Genomic DNA, 19,750 nt, shown 5'->3' on the forward strand with positions numbered 1-19,750 from the left:
AAAGCTATCTCTTCTCCTGAGCTATATTTTCTTTACTTTTCTGTGCATTTCCTCTTTGGCTTTCTCACTTTTCTTTTTCCTCGTCTTTCCTCTTTATCTGTTCAGCTTTCTCATAATTGGGCAGAATGCAGAATCTAGTCGTTCTCCATTTCTTTAGTGAGCTGATTTTTAAAAGGAAGTTTATGTTTTAAATAAAGGTATATGCTTCGTTTAAAAAACAGGAATGCTTCATTTTTTAAAAGCAAAACCCACAAGTTAATCTGTTTTTATTTTAAATGAGCTACAGTTAATCATGGTTCTTAAGATCAGTAGCCCATGAAACACGCATATTTTTGACACTTGTCCCAGAAGACAATTCCTGCTTCGTGTGTTCTGGACACAATAGTCTTCTTGATGTTCTATGTGTTTTGATTATACATTCAAGATTTGCTGGGAAAAGAGCAATATGAAATATTTCTGCTCTGCTAGTTTTTCATATAAATCCACGTCAAAAATAGAATCCTTTGCCAGGCCATGTGTGCAGATTTTTCGTCTGGAAAATCTGATCATTACAACTACAAAACGTCAAAGTGGACACAGTCCCGTCCTGAGGGCTTGCAGACGGAACCTGGCAATACTTTGGGAAAGCACTATTCTGAGTCCCTTGAAGAAAATTACAAGTTGCAGGTGTTTCAATTTTCAAGTATTTTCTTTTGGTCTTTTTATTGTCATTGTCAATAAATAGCCAGTGCTACCAACCAACCAACAAAAGAGACCTGGTGCCGCAGTGCTTAAGCATCGTGGCTACTGGCCAAAAAGTTCAGTCTTTGGAACCCCAGACCCTGATGAGGGCAAGATGAAGCCACCGCTTCATTACAACCCGCAGGCCTGGCAGTTCTGCTCTGTCCTGTGGTGTCACTCTGAGTGGGATCTTCACACTCATAATGGTTTAGGGTGGTGTTTGGTTTTTTTTTGGGGGGGGGTGTTGTTAAGAAACTTTATAAGTTTTGCTTATTCATGGAATTACATTTATAGTTTTGCATCTTTCCCTTCCACCCATTTACTTTCTTACACTTTTTTTTTAGCTTGAGTTTCTTTTTTTAAAAAAACATTTTATTAGGGACTCATACAACTCTTATCACAATCCATACATACATTAATTGTATAAAGCACATCTGTACATTCTTTGCCCTCATCATTTTCAAAGCATTTGCTCTCCACTTACGCCCTTTGCATCAGGTCCTCTTTTTTTCCCCCCTCCCTCCCTTCTTACACTTTCAACCACAACGCTCATGCCCTTTTCTAAACTCAAAAGGACAAAGGAACAAACGAAGAGCCTTTCCATCAAATTGCGGTGGCAGCGACGCGCGCGCGAAGGAAGTTCGTCCCTCGCGGCGACCCGTCCTTTCGTCCTGGCGTTCGCCGGCGGCAACATGGCGGCGGCCTGCATGTCAGGGGCGCTGAAGCAAACCTTGTGGGGCAGGAGGGCAGCTACCGCGGCTGCCGCGTCCGTTCCCAGGGTTCCGACCAGGTAACGGAATTGTCGAGCTGTTTGCAGAATCTTTTCGGGCCCGCTGTCTCTGGCGGAGGTTCCTGCTGGCAGCTTCTCGGAGGCCTCGGGCAGCGTCCTCCGCGGACCCTGTCCCCCGAGCGGGCGGGCCGGGCGGGAGCCGCGCGGGGGGCGCCGGCCCGGCGAGGGGCGTGACTGTGGACCCGGGAGAGGGCCGTGGTTTCTTGGAAACCTGCGCTCCGGAGCGGAAGGAGGGTCTCGGGGGGCGCGGGCCGCGGCGGAGCGCCGGGCTCCCGCAGGGGAGGGGCTTCCGCTCCTCGCACCGCCCTCCATCTTCCCACCTGTGAGCCCCCGCTTCCTCGCACTTCCACGGAGTCTCGTGATCTTGATTGTTTTGCCTTTTTTTGAACAGAGAGAATGTTTTCTTCACCAGGCAGCCTGGGAGCAAAGGTGGTTTGTGCCGTAATTCAGTGTGACCTAAGAAGGTCACCGTCAATAGTAATAGAAGGTCATTTTGGAGACTAGTAGTGGTCCTGGGAGACTGCCCAGCTACTCTTGTATGAAAGCCTCATAGGGATGCAGGGAGTTCTGTTAATTTTTGCCTTGCAATGTGTTTTGTGATGGTGATTTTTTTTAAAACCGCATTCTCCATGTCCACATTTTCTCCAGCACATACACATACATACACACACACACACACACATACACACACACACACACACACCAGCATTTTTATCTATCAAATACTGTGTCGTTTTATTTTCACGACCTGTTGGTATAAATGGAGTGTATTGAGTGGCCACTGCACATTCTGGGGACTATATTAAGTGCTTAGAATAAAAATGGAAAGACGGGTTAAAGAACTATGAAGGAGGTAGGAGAAGGAAGGGGGGGTGATTAAATATTGTAAAGTGAGTATAATCAAATGCTAATTAATTTAGTGTAATATTAAGTAGACAAAGGGAATTGAGATAGAATCAAGAGAAAGATTTTTTTTTTGCTAGGCTGGTTTTAAGGTTTGAAATAGTGGGTGTTGGGTGGGGAAATAAGGCAGTGTTAGTAATTCATGACAGGCTTGATGGTGATAGAGAAATGTGTATGAGAGAATGACATAGCATGCAGTATACACATAGAGGTGTTAAGATTGGAGAAAGGTAAATCCTAAGATCATAAGAAACTATATGTCTGGGGTCTTCAGTAATGTAACATATCCCATTGATTAACTTAGGGCTAGAATAGAAAGAGTGACTCATTTAAACATAATACATTTATTTGCCCACATTCAGGGCTGATGAAACTTTTCCCACTCATGAGTCCTTTTCTGTTGAGAAACTTAGTATGCAGGCAAGCACTGCCAGAAGTACCTCTGATTTATTACCTATTTGATTTTGAATTAATTTTTGGTCTTTGCATATCCAGAAACCTTTTACTGTTGATAAAATTTTCGTAGCCTCCATATTCAATTACACAACCCCATATGGGGTTGCAGCCCACATTTTCAGAAGCTTTGTTCTATACCACCATTTTGTTTTGTTTTTTCACTCTATGTGCAGAGAAATTTTGTAATCCCTCTCCCTTACATAATATTTCCTTTAGATAATCTCTTCTTCATGATTCGATGATAGTAAGGACCTGAAGTTGAGTGGAAAGACTCAACGGGTAATCGACATCGGAAATTTATTTTAGTCTAGGGTCTAGGAAAGCTTTTGCAAATGTTGTATCAGATCACTGAAGGAGTGAAGCAAAGGAGAATGGAACCAGTAAGGCACATGGTAAGAAAGAGAGTGAAGAGCAAAGAGAAATATTGTAGACGACAGGAAGCAGTTAGCTGTTGACTTCTGTATAACTAGTGGTGGAGTGGTTATACATTGGCAGTTGACCACAAGGTCAGCAGTTCAAAACTATCAACTGCTCTACAGGAGAAAGATGGGCTTTCTACTCAAGTCCTGGAAATTCACAGGGTTAGTTCTACCCTGTCCTACAGGGTCACTATGAGCCAGGATTGACTCAATGGTCATGAGTTTTTTTGGGAGTTTGGGAGGATGGTATCACCTATACTATAAAACTCACTGCCATTGAGTCGATGCCGACTCCAAGCGACTCCGTGCTGTATAAGTAAGAAAAGCGCCAGAATATATGCATATAAGAAAGAGCATTACATATTTAAATAATGTGGGAGGTCCTCAAAACCAAACTCATTGCTGCTGAGTCAATTCTGACTCATTGTGACCCTACAGGACAAAGTAGGCTGTTCCTATGGGTTTCCAAGGCTGAGTCTTACGGGCACAGAAAGCTCCATCTTTCTCCCACAGAGTGAATGACATGTTCAAACTACAAACTTTTCGGTTAGCACCAACATAGAACCCACTCTGACCAGCGCTCCTTCCTCAGAGAGTGCTGATGACTACAGTGGGAGTGACGTTTGTAGGGCCTCCATTGTGAGGCCTACTTATGCTCCTATTTCTGGCTTTTTTCCTGTTGCTCAATTTTTCCTTTTTCAGCACCAAGTAAGTCATTGTGTAACTATGAGTCCTCAAGGACCTCCAATGAGAGTTTAGAATGTTTTAGATCAGTGAATCCATTTTGATATTAAAAATAGATCATTGGACAAGGAGAGTTCCTTTTGTTGTCTTTGATTTGCCATGCTGTCAGATGGGTGTATCCCAGGCCGAGGCTGCTCATTCAGTTCAGATCTTGGAATGAAAATAACTTGGAGCAAAGCAGAATCTGGTCCTTGTTGCTTATAAAACTCAGCCAAAACCCAAACCCACTGTCAAGTCATTTCTCACTCATAGTAACCCAATACAGGGTTTCTGGGGCTTAGTAAATCTTTATGGGAGCAGACAGCCTTATCTTTTGTGTGCAGAGTGGCTGGTGGATTTGAACCAGCAAGTTTGCCATCAGCAATCTAGTGATTCCTTGGGGTTCCCAGCTATCAAAAGATATTTTGTCTGTGGTCTTAAAGGCTTGAAGGCAAACAAGCGGCCCTCTAGCTCAGAAGCAACAAAGCCCACATGGAAGAAGCACACCAGCCTGTGTGATCACAAGGTGTCGAGGGGATCAGGTGTCAGGCATCAAAAAACAAAAAATCATATTGTGAATGGGGGGAGTGTGGAGTGGGACCCAAAGCCCATCTGTAGGTAACTGGACATCCCCTTAAGGGTCACCGGAAAGAGATGAGCCAGTCAGGGTGCAATGTAGCAACAATCCAGTTCGTAAATGCTTCCTTACCGCCCCCCCCATCATGATCCCAATTCTACTTTACAAATCTGGCTAGACCAGAGGATGTACACTGGTACAGATAGGAAATGGAAACACAGGGAATCCAGGACAGCTGATCCCTCCCTACAGGACCAGTGGTGAGAGTGGCGATACTGGGAGGGTGGAGGGAAGGTGGGGTGGAAAGGGGGAACTGATTACAAGGATCTACATATAACCTCCTCCCTGGGGGATGGACAACAGAAAAGTGGGTGAAGGGAGACATCAGACAGTATAAGATATGACAAAATAAAATTTAAATTATCAAGTGTCCATGGGGGAGAGAGGAGCGGGGAGGGAGGGGGAAATGAGCTGATGCCAGGGGCTTAAGTGGAGAGCAAATTATTCGAGAATGCTGAGGGCAACACATGTACAAATGTGCTTGACATGATGGATGTATGGATTATGATAAGAGTTGTATGAGCCCCCAATAAAATGAATTTTTTAAAAAAGTGAGTCAGAAGTAAATCTTTGTTTTAAGCCACAAAGATAATTGGTTTGTTGGTTACTCCAGCCTAACTACCTTTTTTGACCCTTCACACACACACACACACACACACACGTAAATGCATGTTTAGGGAGGGGTGGGTGTGAAGGAAAGCAGGAAGCCCTTGGCTATATTTCTTTGAATAATAGCCTCACCAGTGAAAGTCAAATAGTTCCTAACCTATACAAATGTGAAACGAATGCACCTACAATACATTGTTTTCTAATTAGTTGCTATGGTCTGAATTTAGGATATTCTGCTAGAACATTTCTGGATGGAAGCTGGATTTTTTTGTGCACATACTTCTTGACACTGCCCTGACTTCCTTTTGTATTCAAATTAGCCAAAGAAAGGAGGACGTAAACTCCTTGGGATAAACTCCATGGAACATGAAATATTTTTTGGAATAAGAACTATCTAACATTTTTTATTACTTGCTTTCTGCAAATTACTTTATGGGAAAATTTTAAAAGTTAGTAATACACAGCCTCTAATGAGGAAGATGGAGTAACTTGGTTCCTGTGTAGCATCTGTTAAAAGATGCCTGTGTTTGCAGGTGGGATGAAGGCAGACTAAGACTATTTCAAATGGAAAAGATTCAAAACTTGCCTATAACTCTTGGTAAAAGTTGGGAATAATTTTTTATGGCTAGTCTGAGGGCAAAGTAGTAGCAGCAGCGCGCATTTATTTCAAGCTAACTCGAAGTGTGTCAGGTCCTGTGTCGGGGGGTTAACCTGCCATGTTTTCTGTGGCGTGTGCTGTTCTTATTTTCTGTATTCAAGAGAGGAAACTGAGGTATAGAAGTGAAGGTATTTATGTTTACGTGCTAAAAAGTAATGTGAATTGGTGGTGTAAAGGAATATGTTGACTTTTGTTATGAGCTTTTATTGTTTGATAATAGACATTACAACTTGAGTGTCTAATCTGCTTTTTTCTTCTTTTTGTATGTTCTGTTATTTTCAAACGTCTGATGGTCTTACCTTTGCTTTTACTAAACTGTTCCTTTTGTATCGTGAGTGTTGCCAAGTGAGAAATTAGGCGTTTTCCCTCTCCTTCCCCTAAAATTTGTAGTTATTTTTTGTAAGAGATTTCCTATAGGTGACTTGACTATCTTACTCAAACAAAATGCGTATAATATATGTAAGCAGGGTATATTGAACATTTTTTTGCTTTGGTTTTTTTCTTCAGTGATTTTAAGGAACAACAGTTCCTGTATTATACTGCCTTTCAAAACTGGAGTATGTTCGGTGCTTTCCGACTTCTTTTACTTGTTTTTTACTAGTGTTTTGTATCCTTTCTTGACTGGTCTGCTTCCCTTCAATAATTTCACCACAACTTTTCATTTATCATGGGCTTGAATATCAAGGCACTGAACCTGATAGAATTTTTTGTTACATAAAGTAGGCTTAATGGCGCTCTGATGAGGTCCAACACTTACTTTGTTATGATTAAAGCCTTGAACTTTTTTTAGGGTTGACTGTTAATTACACTTCATACATGAAGTCTGATTATAACTTTCCGTTTTCAGTGTGCAGGGCCAAGTGCACATGGGACCTTGCTCTACCTGAATCATGCAGTGTCCATGTTCTTCTTAAGCTTTTCATCTAAATATTTGGGTATTCTAGCAAATTATTTTAAGCCTTTGGTCCTTTACAGATGTGAGAGCAATTCAGAATCCTTTCCCACGTTATGTTCTGTAGCCTGCTGTTGAGTACATCAGTGCGTAACTACAACTGCCTATTGCTTGTCCAGTGCTGGTAAGTTGCAGCAATGCGACCACTTCTTCTCGCCTCATCTTCCTAGATTCAGTTCCCTTTATGGGGTGATAGATAGCCCAGTGCAGTGGTTCTTCAATCCTTTCTGTGCATCAAAATCACCTGTCGTGTTCAAACAGTAAACAAATTCAGATGCCTTGCCTATACTTAGTGATTTAGTAAGTTTTCCTTTCAGGGCTTAGTTCTATGGTGATTTCAGCAAAGGCTGAAAACAACTAACTTAAAAAAATAGTTTCCATATTATATCTTGAAAGACTTCAGAAATATGTTTTTCCCCCCCTTGGGAAACGGTGGGAGAGAGTTCCAGAAACAAACAAAATGCTCCCTTCTTGCATATTTTCTTAATCTAACTTAAGTCTTAAGCTTTTCACTCATGTATTTTATAGGAGCTTTTTCTTGGAGAAACTTGCCTTGCAGGCAAAGCAGGTATTTTGATAATTTTGGAGAAAGCTGGCCATGTTATTCCCTCTCTAGAGACTCTTGTTCTTCCTTTTGGAAGGTCTCAGGTTTAATATAGCACAGCTGTTGAACTCTGCCCTTCAAAGTTTTAAGAAAGTGTTTTATCCTTTAAGATGGAAATGCCTTTTTTTTTTTTGGAGAGGTGGTCTTTGGCTAGATGTCGTCTCTAAGAAAGTTTTGTACTTCTCTAGAGTTCTTTTGTTTCAGTGATTTCTTAGGATTGTTTCAGATATTCAGGGCACTACCTTTCCAACTAAAGATCTGGCTGCTTTTGTGATATGGTTGGCTGTATCCTTAACAACACTAGATAAAGAGTTTATTTCTTTGTGTTTTCTAGTACTCAAAAACATGTTCTTTCTTTTATTCAGCCACTCCACACGTAAGTAAATGGCCCTTGAATAGGGTTTACTAGACAAAAGATTCTGTTCTAGATGACTGTTCAGCAAACCATATGCTTCTCCTAAAAATGTCAGTCTGTCTTGATGAGCTTTAAAGTGAATACAGATGTTTTGGCTCTTTTCAGGACTACCACTCTTTGTGTGGAAAGAGCACTTATTTTTAAGAGATTTCAATATACTTATGACATTTTCTTGAAATTTATATTTTATAACTTCAGTCTTTTAAGTATAATGAAATTATACTTAATTAGCCATTAATAATATGAATTTAAGAAATTCATTTTAACATCGCTAGTACAAATGAGATTTGGAGAAATAAAATGGAACTCTTAATGTGGCTCTTATTAAGCTTTTACATTATGTAGCCTTTAAAATTTCTTGGAACACAAAATCTTTATAATATTTAGTTGTGTGTAAGGAAATGTAATTATTTTGGTAGGAAGGAGTATCTTTTTAGATATTTAGTGGCTTTTACCTAGGTGATTAACTCTTATAGTTTGTAGGTTCATGTAACGTTTGAGTAGAAAGGAAACTTGGATCGACCAGCCCAACCCTTACTTACGCAGGAATCTCTAAAACTTCGCCTCTTGATTACTTGGTTGCTGAGGGAGATACAGTAGATTTCTGGAAGCATTGACATCGCGGAGCACTGTCAGACCAACCAGGAAAAGACACTTCCTTGCAGTGCCATAGAGAGCAGACTTTTTCTCTAATGCGCTCGTCAGACCTTCAGATCATTGGAATATTTGTCTTCACGTATTCTCCCTCTCGGTCTGCAGTCCAAGTATATTTAGTCTTCATTAATGGCCAGATTGTCTGATGCTTTACTATCTCATGGTATTCCCTAGACTCCATTACATGTTGTAACAATCTTTCTTTCAAATGTTTGCTGTGTATTTAATAAAATGAAGTTATAAGTGGTGAGGGCTTGGTGAACTGAAATAGAACTAAAGAAAAAGTGAACTCTAAATTGGATTTTTAAAAATTTTCCTTTGTAAATTGACTATACAAGAAAATTCTCTTTTCTCTTTTGTATACAGTTATTAGAATTTTAGCACCGTATGTATGTACTTGTTAATGAGTCTTCTTCCAATATGATGCCATATTCTTCACATAATCCAGCTAACAATAACATTACTAAACATCATCATAACAAAATAATAGACTACTCATCACCCTTAAAGATTCATGTTACCCGCTCTGTTTCCTTGAATATCCCTGGCAGTTGTTATCTGTTCTATATCATTCTGGTTTTGTTATTTTGAGTTTGTAATCTATTATATTGAACCATGTAGGATGGAGCCATTTGAAATTGCTTCTTTCACTCAGTACAATGCCTCTGAGATTTATTGGGCTGTTATATTTATGGATAGATTATTTTTTATTGCTGAGTATATTCCATAGGGTGTGCTAGTCTGCATACCTATTAGAAGATTTTTAGACTATTCCTGGTTTGGGGTAATATAAATAGAGCTACTGTGAACATTTGTATATGTGATTTTGATACATATGAAGTTATGTCTCTAGAGTACATACCTGGAGAAGACAAATATTATACTGAAATGTGTGAAAACTTGTTAAAAAACAAAATGGAAGGACACATTCAGCATATCTTAACCTGAAAGAACTAAGGGGGAGAAAATCGAGCTTTGAATTACAATCTTGTAAGATTCTATGGACAAAATAGTGAACAATGCAGGAAGCATCAAAAGAGGACGGAAAGTATACATAGAAATAAACTACCAAAAAGAGCTCTCCATGATTGAACCATTCCAAGAGGTAACATAAGATTAAGAACCCACCTTATTAAAGGAAGACGTTCAAGCAGCACTGAAAGCATTTAGCCAAAAACCAGGCTCCAGGAATTGACAGAACACCAATTGAAAATTTCAACAAGCTGATGAAGCATGGGAAGCACTTACTCATCTGTGGAAAAATAATTGGTAGACAGCGATTTGGGCCAAATGACTGTAAGAGATCCATATTGGTACCCATTCCAAAGAAAGCCCAAATTATTAAAAATATCATTGATATCACATGCAAGTAAAATTTTGTTGAAAATCATTCAACAGCAGTTGTAGTAGTCCATTGACAGGGAGCTCCCAGAGGCACAGGCTAGATTCAGAACAGAATGTGGAATTAGCGATACCATTGCTGATGTCAGGTATGGATCTTGGCTCAAAGCAGAGAATACCTAAAAGGTGTTTAGTTGTGCTTAACTTACTATGCAAAACCATTTGCTTGTGTGGATCATAAATTATGGATAATTTTGAGAAAAATTGGAACTCTAGAATACTTTATTGTGCTCATTCAGAATGTGCATGGATCAAGAGACAGCTATGCAAATAGAACAAGTGAATACCACTTTGTTTAAAATCAGGAAAATTGTATGTCAGGGTTGTGCCCTGTCACAGACTTACTCAATATGTAGATTGAACAAATAATCAGAGAAGCTAAATTATAAGAAGAGGTGGTTTCACAAGGGAGTAATAAGTGATCCAAATCGGTGGTGAGGAAGGTGTAGGAGGCCTGGTAGGGCGTGATCAAGGCCAATGTAAGAGGAATTACTGAAACCCAAATGAAGACTGAGCATGATATTGGGATAAGAGGAAAGTCAAAGGAAATAGAGGAAAGAGCTAGGATGCAAAGGGCATATATAGCAGTCTATATAAAGGCATATACATATGTAAATATATTTATATATGAAGATGGGGAAATAGATCTATGTGCATGTATTTATAGGCTTAGTATTAAGGTAGCAGATGGACATTGGGCCTCCACTCAAGTACTCCCTCAATGCAAGAATGATAGTTCTATTAAACTGCCATTGTATGATGCTTACCTTCCTGACACAATCGCTGAAGACAAAGCAGGTGAATAAGCAAATGTGAAGAAAGCTGATGGTGCCTGTCTGGGGTCTTAAAGGCTTGAAGTTAAACAAGTGGCCATCTAGCTCAGAAGCAACAAAGCCCACATGGAAGAAGCACACCAGCGTGTGCAATCACGAGGTGTAGAAGGGATCAGGCATCATCAGAACAAAAATAGTCATATCATTGTGAATGAGAGGGAGTGCAGAGTGGGGACCCAAAGCCCATCTGTAGACATTTGGACATCCCCTTACAGAAGGGCCTCAGGAAAGAGGAGACGAGCCAGTCAGGGTGCAGTGTAGCAACGATGAAACATACAACTTTCCTCTAGTTCCTAAAAGGGATCTACATAGAACCTCCCTGGGTTCATGAAGGAAAGAGGGAGCAGGGAGGGAGGGGAAACAATGAGGAGCAGATGCCAGGGGCTTAGGTGGAGAGCAAATGTTTTGAGAACGTTGAGGGCAATGAGTATACAAATGTGCTTGACACAATTGATGTATGTATGAATTGTGATAAGAGTTGTATGAGCCCTAATAAAATGATTTTTTTTAAAAGGTAGTTTCAGGGTTAGAGGAAGGTTTATTAATCAGCGATATGCAGTTGGCAACCTTTCTTGCTGAAAGTGAGTAGGGCTTGAAGCACTTGCTGATGAAGATTAAGGACTGCACCCTTCAGTTTATATTACAACCCAATATAGAGAAAACCACAATCCTCACAACAACCAATAGGTATCATCATGATAATGGAGAAAAGATGGAAATTGTCAAGGCTGGACCCATCATCAATGCTAACGGAAGGAACAAAGATTAAAGGAAAGATTGCATTAAGTTAATCTACGAGACCTTTTTAAAATACTGAAGAAAAGGATGTTTCTTTGAAGACTAAGGTGTGTGACCCAAGCCATGGTATTAGTCATGTTACATGCATGTGAAAGTTGGACTTTGTATAAGAAGACTAGAGAGGAATCTGCATTTGAATTGGTGCTGGTGAAGAATAGTGGATCAACAAGTTTGTCTTGAACGTACGCCAGTAGAGTGTTCCTTAGAAGCCAGGATGATGAGACTTTGACTCGTGTACTTTGGACATGTTTTCAGGGAAGCCAATCCCTGGAGAAGGTCATCATTTTTGGAAAATGGGGCAGGAAAAGGAAGGAAGGCCCTTATCAAGATGGATTGACAAAGTGGCTTCCAGGATAGACTCAAATGTAAGAATATTTGGGAGAAGGGGGCACGACTGGCCAGTGCTTAGTTCTGTTGGGTCAACTCGAAAGCACCCAAAACAACAGAGTAGATACCCGGAGAAAGGGATATAGATCATATGGTAGGTGTGTTTAACTTATGAGAAACTGTCACACTGTCTTTTAGAATCGGTTTACTATTTTGTTTTCTTACAACAGTATGTGAATAGTTTTATTAATTAGAATTTTGTTAACATTAGTATTTTTTATTTTAGCAATTTTAATAGGTGTGTGAATGATCTATTATTGCTGTTTATTTTTAAACATCTTTTTGAAATTTATTTATGCAGTAAGTGAAATTACTTGGTATAGTTCTTCTATCTGTAGTCTTTTATAACTCAGCCACCATGCAAATAAGATGTATAGAACGCTTAACTCAAGGATTGATCAATTTTGCCATTTTTCTGGATATATAAAATGGCACCGTAGAAGCTGGAACAGAGGAATCCCATGACCATCAAACATGAAGAGCCACTGCAGAACACATGAGAGGTCCCTATTTGAAGTGGCAGAGTTAACAGAGGCCGTGGTACCAATACCATGAGACACAGTAACATGGATAACATGACGTACATCAAGCAGAGGCCAAGGGACATATGGCCGAGAGGCTAAGGTTCGAGGAGGGAGAAGTGCTTGCTAGTGTGGCTGAAAAGAGATGTTGCTGTGGACAAAAGGACTGTATCCTTATAATACTTCCTGGTTCTGACTTGTGGTAACCTGTTAACTTCCCTAATAAAACCAAAATACTCAACTGCCGAAAGTCGATGCCTCCTCATTGTGACCCTGTAGGACAGGGGAGAACTGCGCCTGTGGGTTTCTGAGACTGTCACTCTCTATAGGAGTAGAAAGCCTTACCTTTCTCCCGAGGAGTGTCTGGTAGTTTCAGTCCAACGTATAAACATCATGCTACTGGGACACCGCTATAAACCCCCATAAATGTGAGATTTGAGTACGAGTACTATGTGTCCCTTACAATGGGTTATCAAACTCGGCAAAGAAGAGCGCTGTGGGAGAGGCAGTTGGTGTCAACACTGAGTAGAGGAAGTTCGACTGTGGACTGTGGGACTCCTCCTCCTTGGGCAGATGTGTGGAGGTAGATTCTCTTTTCCCCTGTGTAGCACAAGGAGCTCAGCGATGAGCTTCATGCCATTTACTCAATATATTATAAAATGTACTGACGTAAAGTCTTCAAATAATTGATTTTCAGTATAACTATTCACATAGTTGTACAACCATAACTACCATCTTATTTTCCTTATCCTCGAAAGAAACTTACTCCATTAGTCGTCACTCACTCACACCCCTTCCCCCTCTACCCCAGCCCCATGCAGCCACTAAATTACTTTGTGTCTCTTTGGATTTGCCTACTCTGAACACTTCACACGAGCTCATGAATGAAGGGCTTCAAAGAGCTTGTGGAAAAACAGAAGGTAATGGATTTTTCCCATGAATTTTTTGAAGTCTATACTATGTGATCACTTTTTTTCCTTTAAGAAGAGTATTTATTCAAAATAGGAATATATTTGTTGATTATATATATTTAGCTTTATTGTGAATTAGGTGTGTTTGCATATGAGCTCAGTTTTACATTTAACACCTCAAATAACTTATCAAACCTAATGATAAGTTACCCAAGTTCTTGCTTTTACCCCCAGTAACCTGTTTCCCTCTTACATTACATAACTTTCCCATTCCCCCACGGTAAGGCCTGATTGCCCTCTAGCCTACCCTTGATAGTAATCAAAAATGTTTCTTTTGGTATGAGAACATTTTGATTTAAAAATTAAGAAATCATTGATCGTATACAATATTGGTCCTTTTGTGATTGACTAGTGTCCTTTAGCATAAATGTTCTACACATCATTCATGCCATGAGGTGCTTCATAGTTTCGGAATCATATTTTAGAGACCATTGTTTATATGAATTAAAGTTTATTCATTCTTCCAATGATGCCTATTTATGTTTTCATCTTCTTGGTACAGTGACTATGTGTGTGCAGGTATCTGTGTCATGTTCTTTCTTTCTGTAGGTATGTATCAAGTTGGACTATTGTTGGGTCATATAGTATTTTTCTTCCCAGTTGTCTGAGGAAGGAAGCATCTTACATCTTTGCACAGTGGTTGTGCTTGTCTACAGACCCGTCAGTAGTGTATGAAAGTCCCTGTCATTATATACCCTCTCTAGCATATAGCATTTTGCTTTAAAAACATTTTACAAACCTTGCTGTCAATGCTGGGATAAGTGGTATCTCTTCCTTATTTGATTTGAATTTCTTGAATGACCCAAGCTGGTGGATGTTAGAGTAATAGCATTGGACTGTCACAAGTCAGCAGTTAAAAGCCATCATGATGCTTCTCTGCGAGAGATAGATGAGGCTGTGTACACCTGTAAAGAGTTACAGCCTCGGAAACCCTGCAGAGCGTCACTGTGAGTTGGAATCAAATAATAGCCGTGGTCTTTTGGTTAGTTTTTAATGGCAAATGAGGAGCCCTGGTAGTGTAGTAGGCTGAGCATTAGGCTCATCAGTACAAGGTCAGCAGTTTAGATCCACCAGCTACTCTGTAAAAGAAAGATAAGACTGCTTTCAAAAAGAGTTAATCTTGAAAACTGTGTGGCACAATTTTCTCGCCCCTAGAGGGTTTTTATGAGTCAAATCAACCAACAGACAGCGGGTCTGGTTTGCAGTGACTAATGATCATGAGCATCTTTTCATGTGTTTGTTAATCATCTGAATGTCTTCTTTGGTTATCACTTCATGTCCTTTGCCCCTTTTGTAATTGAATTGTTTGGCTTGTGTTGTTGAACTTTCTACAAATTTTAGAGGTTAAGTCCTTATCAGGTATGTAATTTTGAAGGCCTTTTTAAAGTCTTCTAGTCCATGAAAACGGGATGACCATCCTTTATGTAAGTACCCTAGGAATGTTTCATAATTTTCATTAAGTCTTTCATCTCCCTAGTTAGGTTAATTCCTTGATATTTTAATGCTTTTGTGGCAGTGGGGGCTTATCATAAATGGTATAGTTTTCCTGATTTCCTCTTTGACGTATTCCTTGTTAATGGGAATACATTCTATTGATTTTTATGTGAGACATATCTTGCAACAATGCTGAGTTATTTTATTAGCTTCAGCAGCTTTTTAATGGAATCTTTAGGATTTTCTGCATATAACATCATGCCATGGGTTAATAGTTTGACATCTTTCTTTCCAATTTGGATAACTTTTTATTTATTCCCTTGCTCTTATTTAATTAATTTATTTTCTCTCTTCCACCGCCCCCCCCCCTTTTTTTCTCACCGCCTTGGTGATCCTGTTAGACTACTGAGCATAAGGTCAGCAGTTTGAATCTATTAGTCACTCCTTAGGTAGAAGATGAGGCTTTCTGCTACTGCAACCTTGGAAATTCAAGAGGGCAATCTTCCTCTGTTCGATAGGGTTACTATGAGTGAGAATTGACAATATGGCAGTGGGTTTGTATAGCTTCCATAGGGATTATTTTTGAAAGACAAAGAAACAGAAGGCACAAGTAGATGTCAGAGAAGATTTTGAAACTACTCGAACATAGAGTAGTAAAAGCAACAGGAAGAAACGATGAAGAGTGGAACAGAAATTTTCTTTGGGCAGCTCAGAGTTGTGACTGTTCGCCAGAGTAAAACATCCTCTGTCCTTTCTACAAGGCATCCCAGCAGTCATCACCACGTTTGAGTCCATTGTTGCCACCCTTGTGTCATTCCATGTTACTATGTATCTTCCTGTTTTTCAATGACCTTCTGCCAAGCATGCTATCCTCCTCCAGGGTTTGATTCTTTCTGACAACATGTCTAAAGTGTGTAAGATGAAGTCTCCTTGTCTTTGATTCTAAGCAGCATTCTAGCTCTACTTATTTATTCCAAGAAAGATTTACTGGCAGCTCCTGGTATATTTATTCTTTGTCAGTACCATAATTCAAATGGATCAATTCTTCATTCTTCTGTATTCGTTGTCTAGCTTTCTTAAACGAGGCAGTTGAAAATATCATTGATTAACTCAGGTCCACCTTAGCACTCAGGTTGTAATCTTCACTTTTTTTTTAACACTTTAAAGAGATCTTTTAGCTCTGGTAGTGTGGTTGGTTGTACATGGGCTGCTAACCAGAAAGTTGATCATTTGAATCACCAGGTGCTCCAAGGGAGAAAGCGAAGGTTTTCTGTGCTTATAAATATTGCTAGCCGTAGAAACCCCAGGGAGTCATTCTACTCTGCTCTAGAGTGTCCTATGAATCCAAATCAGTTCCAAGGTCGGTTTGGTTTGTGCTTTTCTAACAGCTGGTTTGCCCAACGCAGTACATTATTTGTTTTTTTGATGCTGCTTCCATGAATGTTGACTGGATCCACATAAGATGAATCACTTGACAAATTCGGTCTTTTCTCTATAATGATGTTCCTTATTGGTCAAGTTATGAGGACTTTTGCTTTCTTTACATTGAGGTATAATGCATACATTAATCTTGTAATCTGTATTAGTAAGTGCTTCAGGTCATCTTCACTTATAGCAAGCAAAGTTGTGTGAAATGCATATTGCAGATTGTTAATGAATTTTTCTGGGTTGTTTGTTTTTATATTCATTTTGCTCTTGCTTGCATGCTTGAACATATAATTTGGACACACACATTTTTAGCTGAGCCATTTAAGGTAAATTATAAATATTATAGTATTTCATTCATAATACCTTTTTTTTTAGGCTGCCGTGGGTTGCTAACCACAAAGTCAGCAGTTTGAAGCCACTGCCTCTCCACAGGAAAGCGATGAAGTGCGCTACTCCTGTGAATAGTTTCAGTCCACTGCTACCCCAGGGGCAGGTCTCCTTTGTTTTACAGGTGACTGGGAATTGAGTTGATATCGAGGGTTTGGCTTTGTTGTTTCTTTTACCCTCTCCGAAGGATTTATAGCAAAGAAGTAATATGATTGGATGTAGTGACAGTGGTGTTGAAAGTGTCTTTGAGGAAGTTAAAACTAAAGACATGTAATCCTATTAAAATGTACTATATTAGTATAGGTGAAAGGAATAAGGATTACAGTAAAATAGTGGATTTAGTCCGGAAACAGCATGTACATTTTGTAGTACTTTGTGTTTGATTGATTAGGGAAAAAGAATTAACTCTAGACATTTTTTTATAGAAAGTCTGGAAAAGATATGTTTTATCTTTTTAAGTTCCCTGTCCTCGTTTGCCATTAAATGAATTGGTCCTGCTTGTTACTGCTTGAACACTTCTTTAGCTCCTGCTTTAGGCCAAGCACTCTATGTGAGTTGCTTAATGTGTCACTTAATTCTTCCAGTAACTCTGTGAGGTATCATTATCCTTATTTTTTCAGATGAGGTAATTGAAGTGTAGAGCTGTCAAGGAATTTTCTAAAGATTATATTGCCTTTGAGTGGCAGATAAGGGGATTTTAAGTATGCTCGACTAACTGAAGTTATTAAATGACCATTTCCCAAATTGTTTCATAAAATAAGGGGGGAAATCAGTGTTAGTGCTATTTTTTTCTTGTATATGTTTTTGTAATTATTCTTATTATATGATTATTAGCCTATAAGCAACAGTATGCTTAATTGTGCCAGATTTGCTGCCAGAATAAGTAACACCTATCAACTAACTCTCTTTTTGATATAATGCTGTCAGATAGTGCATGCTGGTCTGTTCAACTATCCAAGTATCATCACATATTCTTATTTAAGCATATTTTCTTTGATTTTGTTGTTTATTGTATATTTTATAGTACAATGTAATTCCAATAAATAGAAACTTTAAAAGATTCCTAAGTTAAAGCAATTAAGCTGTAAGTTTAAATACTTCCTAGTGAAGATAAAGTTGTTGTTGTTTTTTTTAATTAAAAGGTAAAGATGAAAAGGTAACATTAGAGCTAGGTGTGAAACAAACCATTGAATGACTTTTTTCATGGAGCTTCGAAGGCATAAGGTAATTATATGGTCTTAAACACCCAAAACGGGAACCCAGTTTGAAGTTTCCAGTTGCACTGCGAGCAGCAAGGTCCACAGTTTGAACCCACCAGAAGGTCCTCCGGAGAAAGACAGGGCTTTCCACTCACATAACGGTTCCAGTCTAGAAACTCACAGGTGCATTTCCCCTGTCCTATTGTGTTGCTATGAGTTGGCATCGATTTGATGGCAGTGAAAAGTACAGCCTTGTAACAGTAACACCTGGATTCACTTGAAATAATAAACTCTCCATCTTTAATACTCTCACACGCAAATAGTCAGTGTAACATGGACGCCATACAACTTAAAGTTCACAACTAGCATTCCCTTGAGAAATATATGGATAGAAAATTGTCTCTCAGCCTCTGTGACTCAAGATATTCACTAACAGTTTCCAAGATTTCTGTGGCTTGAAATAACAAAGGTTTATTTCGTGTTCAGACTCCCTGTTTGCTTTGAGACAGCTGGAACCTCTTCTCCATACGTCCTCATTTGGTGACCCAGACACTAACCACTAGAACACTGCTGACTGCTATGAGTCAGCATCAACTCATGGGAAGTTTTTTTGGTGGCTATCAAAAGAAAAGCGATAAGTGGTTATCCACTGACCTGCTTGCAATATAAATTTTTGTAAAGAAAAATTTTGACTCCTCTACTGTTTTTATGTAAAACAGGTAACTGTTGGATAATGGTACCAGTCAGTGTAATGAGCTGAAAAATTACAAGGGCAGTAAAAGTCAAACTTCAAAAAGTATTACTTATTTTGTGTTACATGGACACACTACAAGTGTGTTTGTTTTAAAACCTGAATCATTTTGGAAAATGCACTACTTAAGTTCATACAAGTCAATACTCATAATGAAGGTTAGCAACCTTAGTCTTTTAAAGGTTTATGAGAAGGTAATGATCAGCATATAAACTTTATGCTTCTATGTATATATATGAAAAGGCTTTCTCAAGACCAAGTTATGAATCTTTTTCACATTTGACATACACTCCTACTTTTCATAAATCTCCCTTTTTCACTGCTAATTGGACAAATTTCATTTAACTCTTGGAATTTGGTAATCCTATATTTATTTTAACATAATTAAATAAAGACTCAATATAGATAACTATCGTCATAAGTGATAGAAAAAAGTTCTGTCAATCAACCACATGTAGTCCTGCATGTTCTTTATAAGGCTTGCATATTAAAAATAAATGCGACCATTCTTACAGAATTTGTAGAATTAAATTACTGTTAATTTTGAGTTTTATTTTCTGATAATTAACTTTTCTACCATTATTTGCATCTCCTATGCAGTATTTATGACTTTTTCTTTGTTAAAGTCATTTCCTTCTACTAAATGTTGATCCTTATCTAGATCTAATCACAAATATAGTCAATCTTGTCTAATTAATAGTATGTACTCTCTAGAATCAGATTGGTCTGAAACCATTGATTGTATTTTAAACAAATGAGCAATAAGGTTGCCTGGATAATTTTGATTTTGTGAAGTTGCAAAGGACATGCAGAGCATATGTATGACTGATCCCAAAGCCCAAACTCATTGTCGTTGCCTTGATTCCAACTCACAGGGACTTTACAGGACAAAGTAGAACTGTGCCTTTGGGTTTTCAAGACGCAATCTGTACTGGAGCAGACAGCTTCATCATTCTCCCAAGGAGCTGATGGCGGGCTGCAAATGTTTACCATGCAGTTGGCAGGCCAACTTTTAACTTCCTCTGCCACCTGGACTCTGTATATATGCCTGACTCATCTGGTTTTCCTGAGTGTTGGTATTTTGCATTACACAGTGTATT

At 39.0% G+C, this 19,750-nt stretch overlaps 1 protein-coding gene across 1 annotated transcript in view; it reads left to right on the top strand.

Moving 5' to 3' along the window:
- Nucleotides 1-1,256: 1,256 nt before the first annotated feature.
- The window catches only part of NDUFS4 (NADH:ubiquinone oxidoreductase subunit S4), a 100,439-nt gene continuing 81,945 nt past the window's right edge, over nucleotides 1,257-19,750 (top strand). Inside the window, exon 1 of the mRNA XM_075541030.1 lies at nucleotides 1,257-1,510. Coding sequence (XP_075397145.1) covers nucleotides 1,272-1,510 — 239 coding nt within the window. The 5' untranslated portion in view covers nucleotides 1,257-1,271. The remainder of the gene's footprint in view (nucleotides 1,511-19,750) is intronic.

This window comes from Tenrec ecaudatus, chromosome 2, assembly GCF_050624435.1.
Source record: "Tenrec ecaudatus isolate mTenEca1 chromosome 2, mTenEca1.hap1, whole genome shotgun sequence".
NCBI classification, from domain to species: domain Eukaryota; kingdom Metazoa; phylum Chordata; class Mammalia; order Afrosoricida; family Tenrecidae; genus Tenrec; species Tenrec ecaudatus.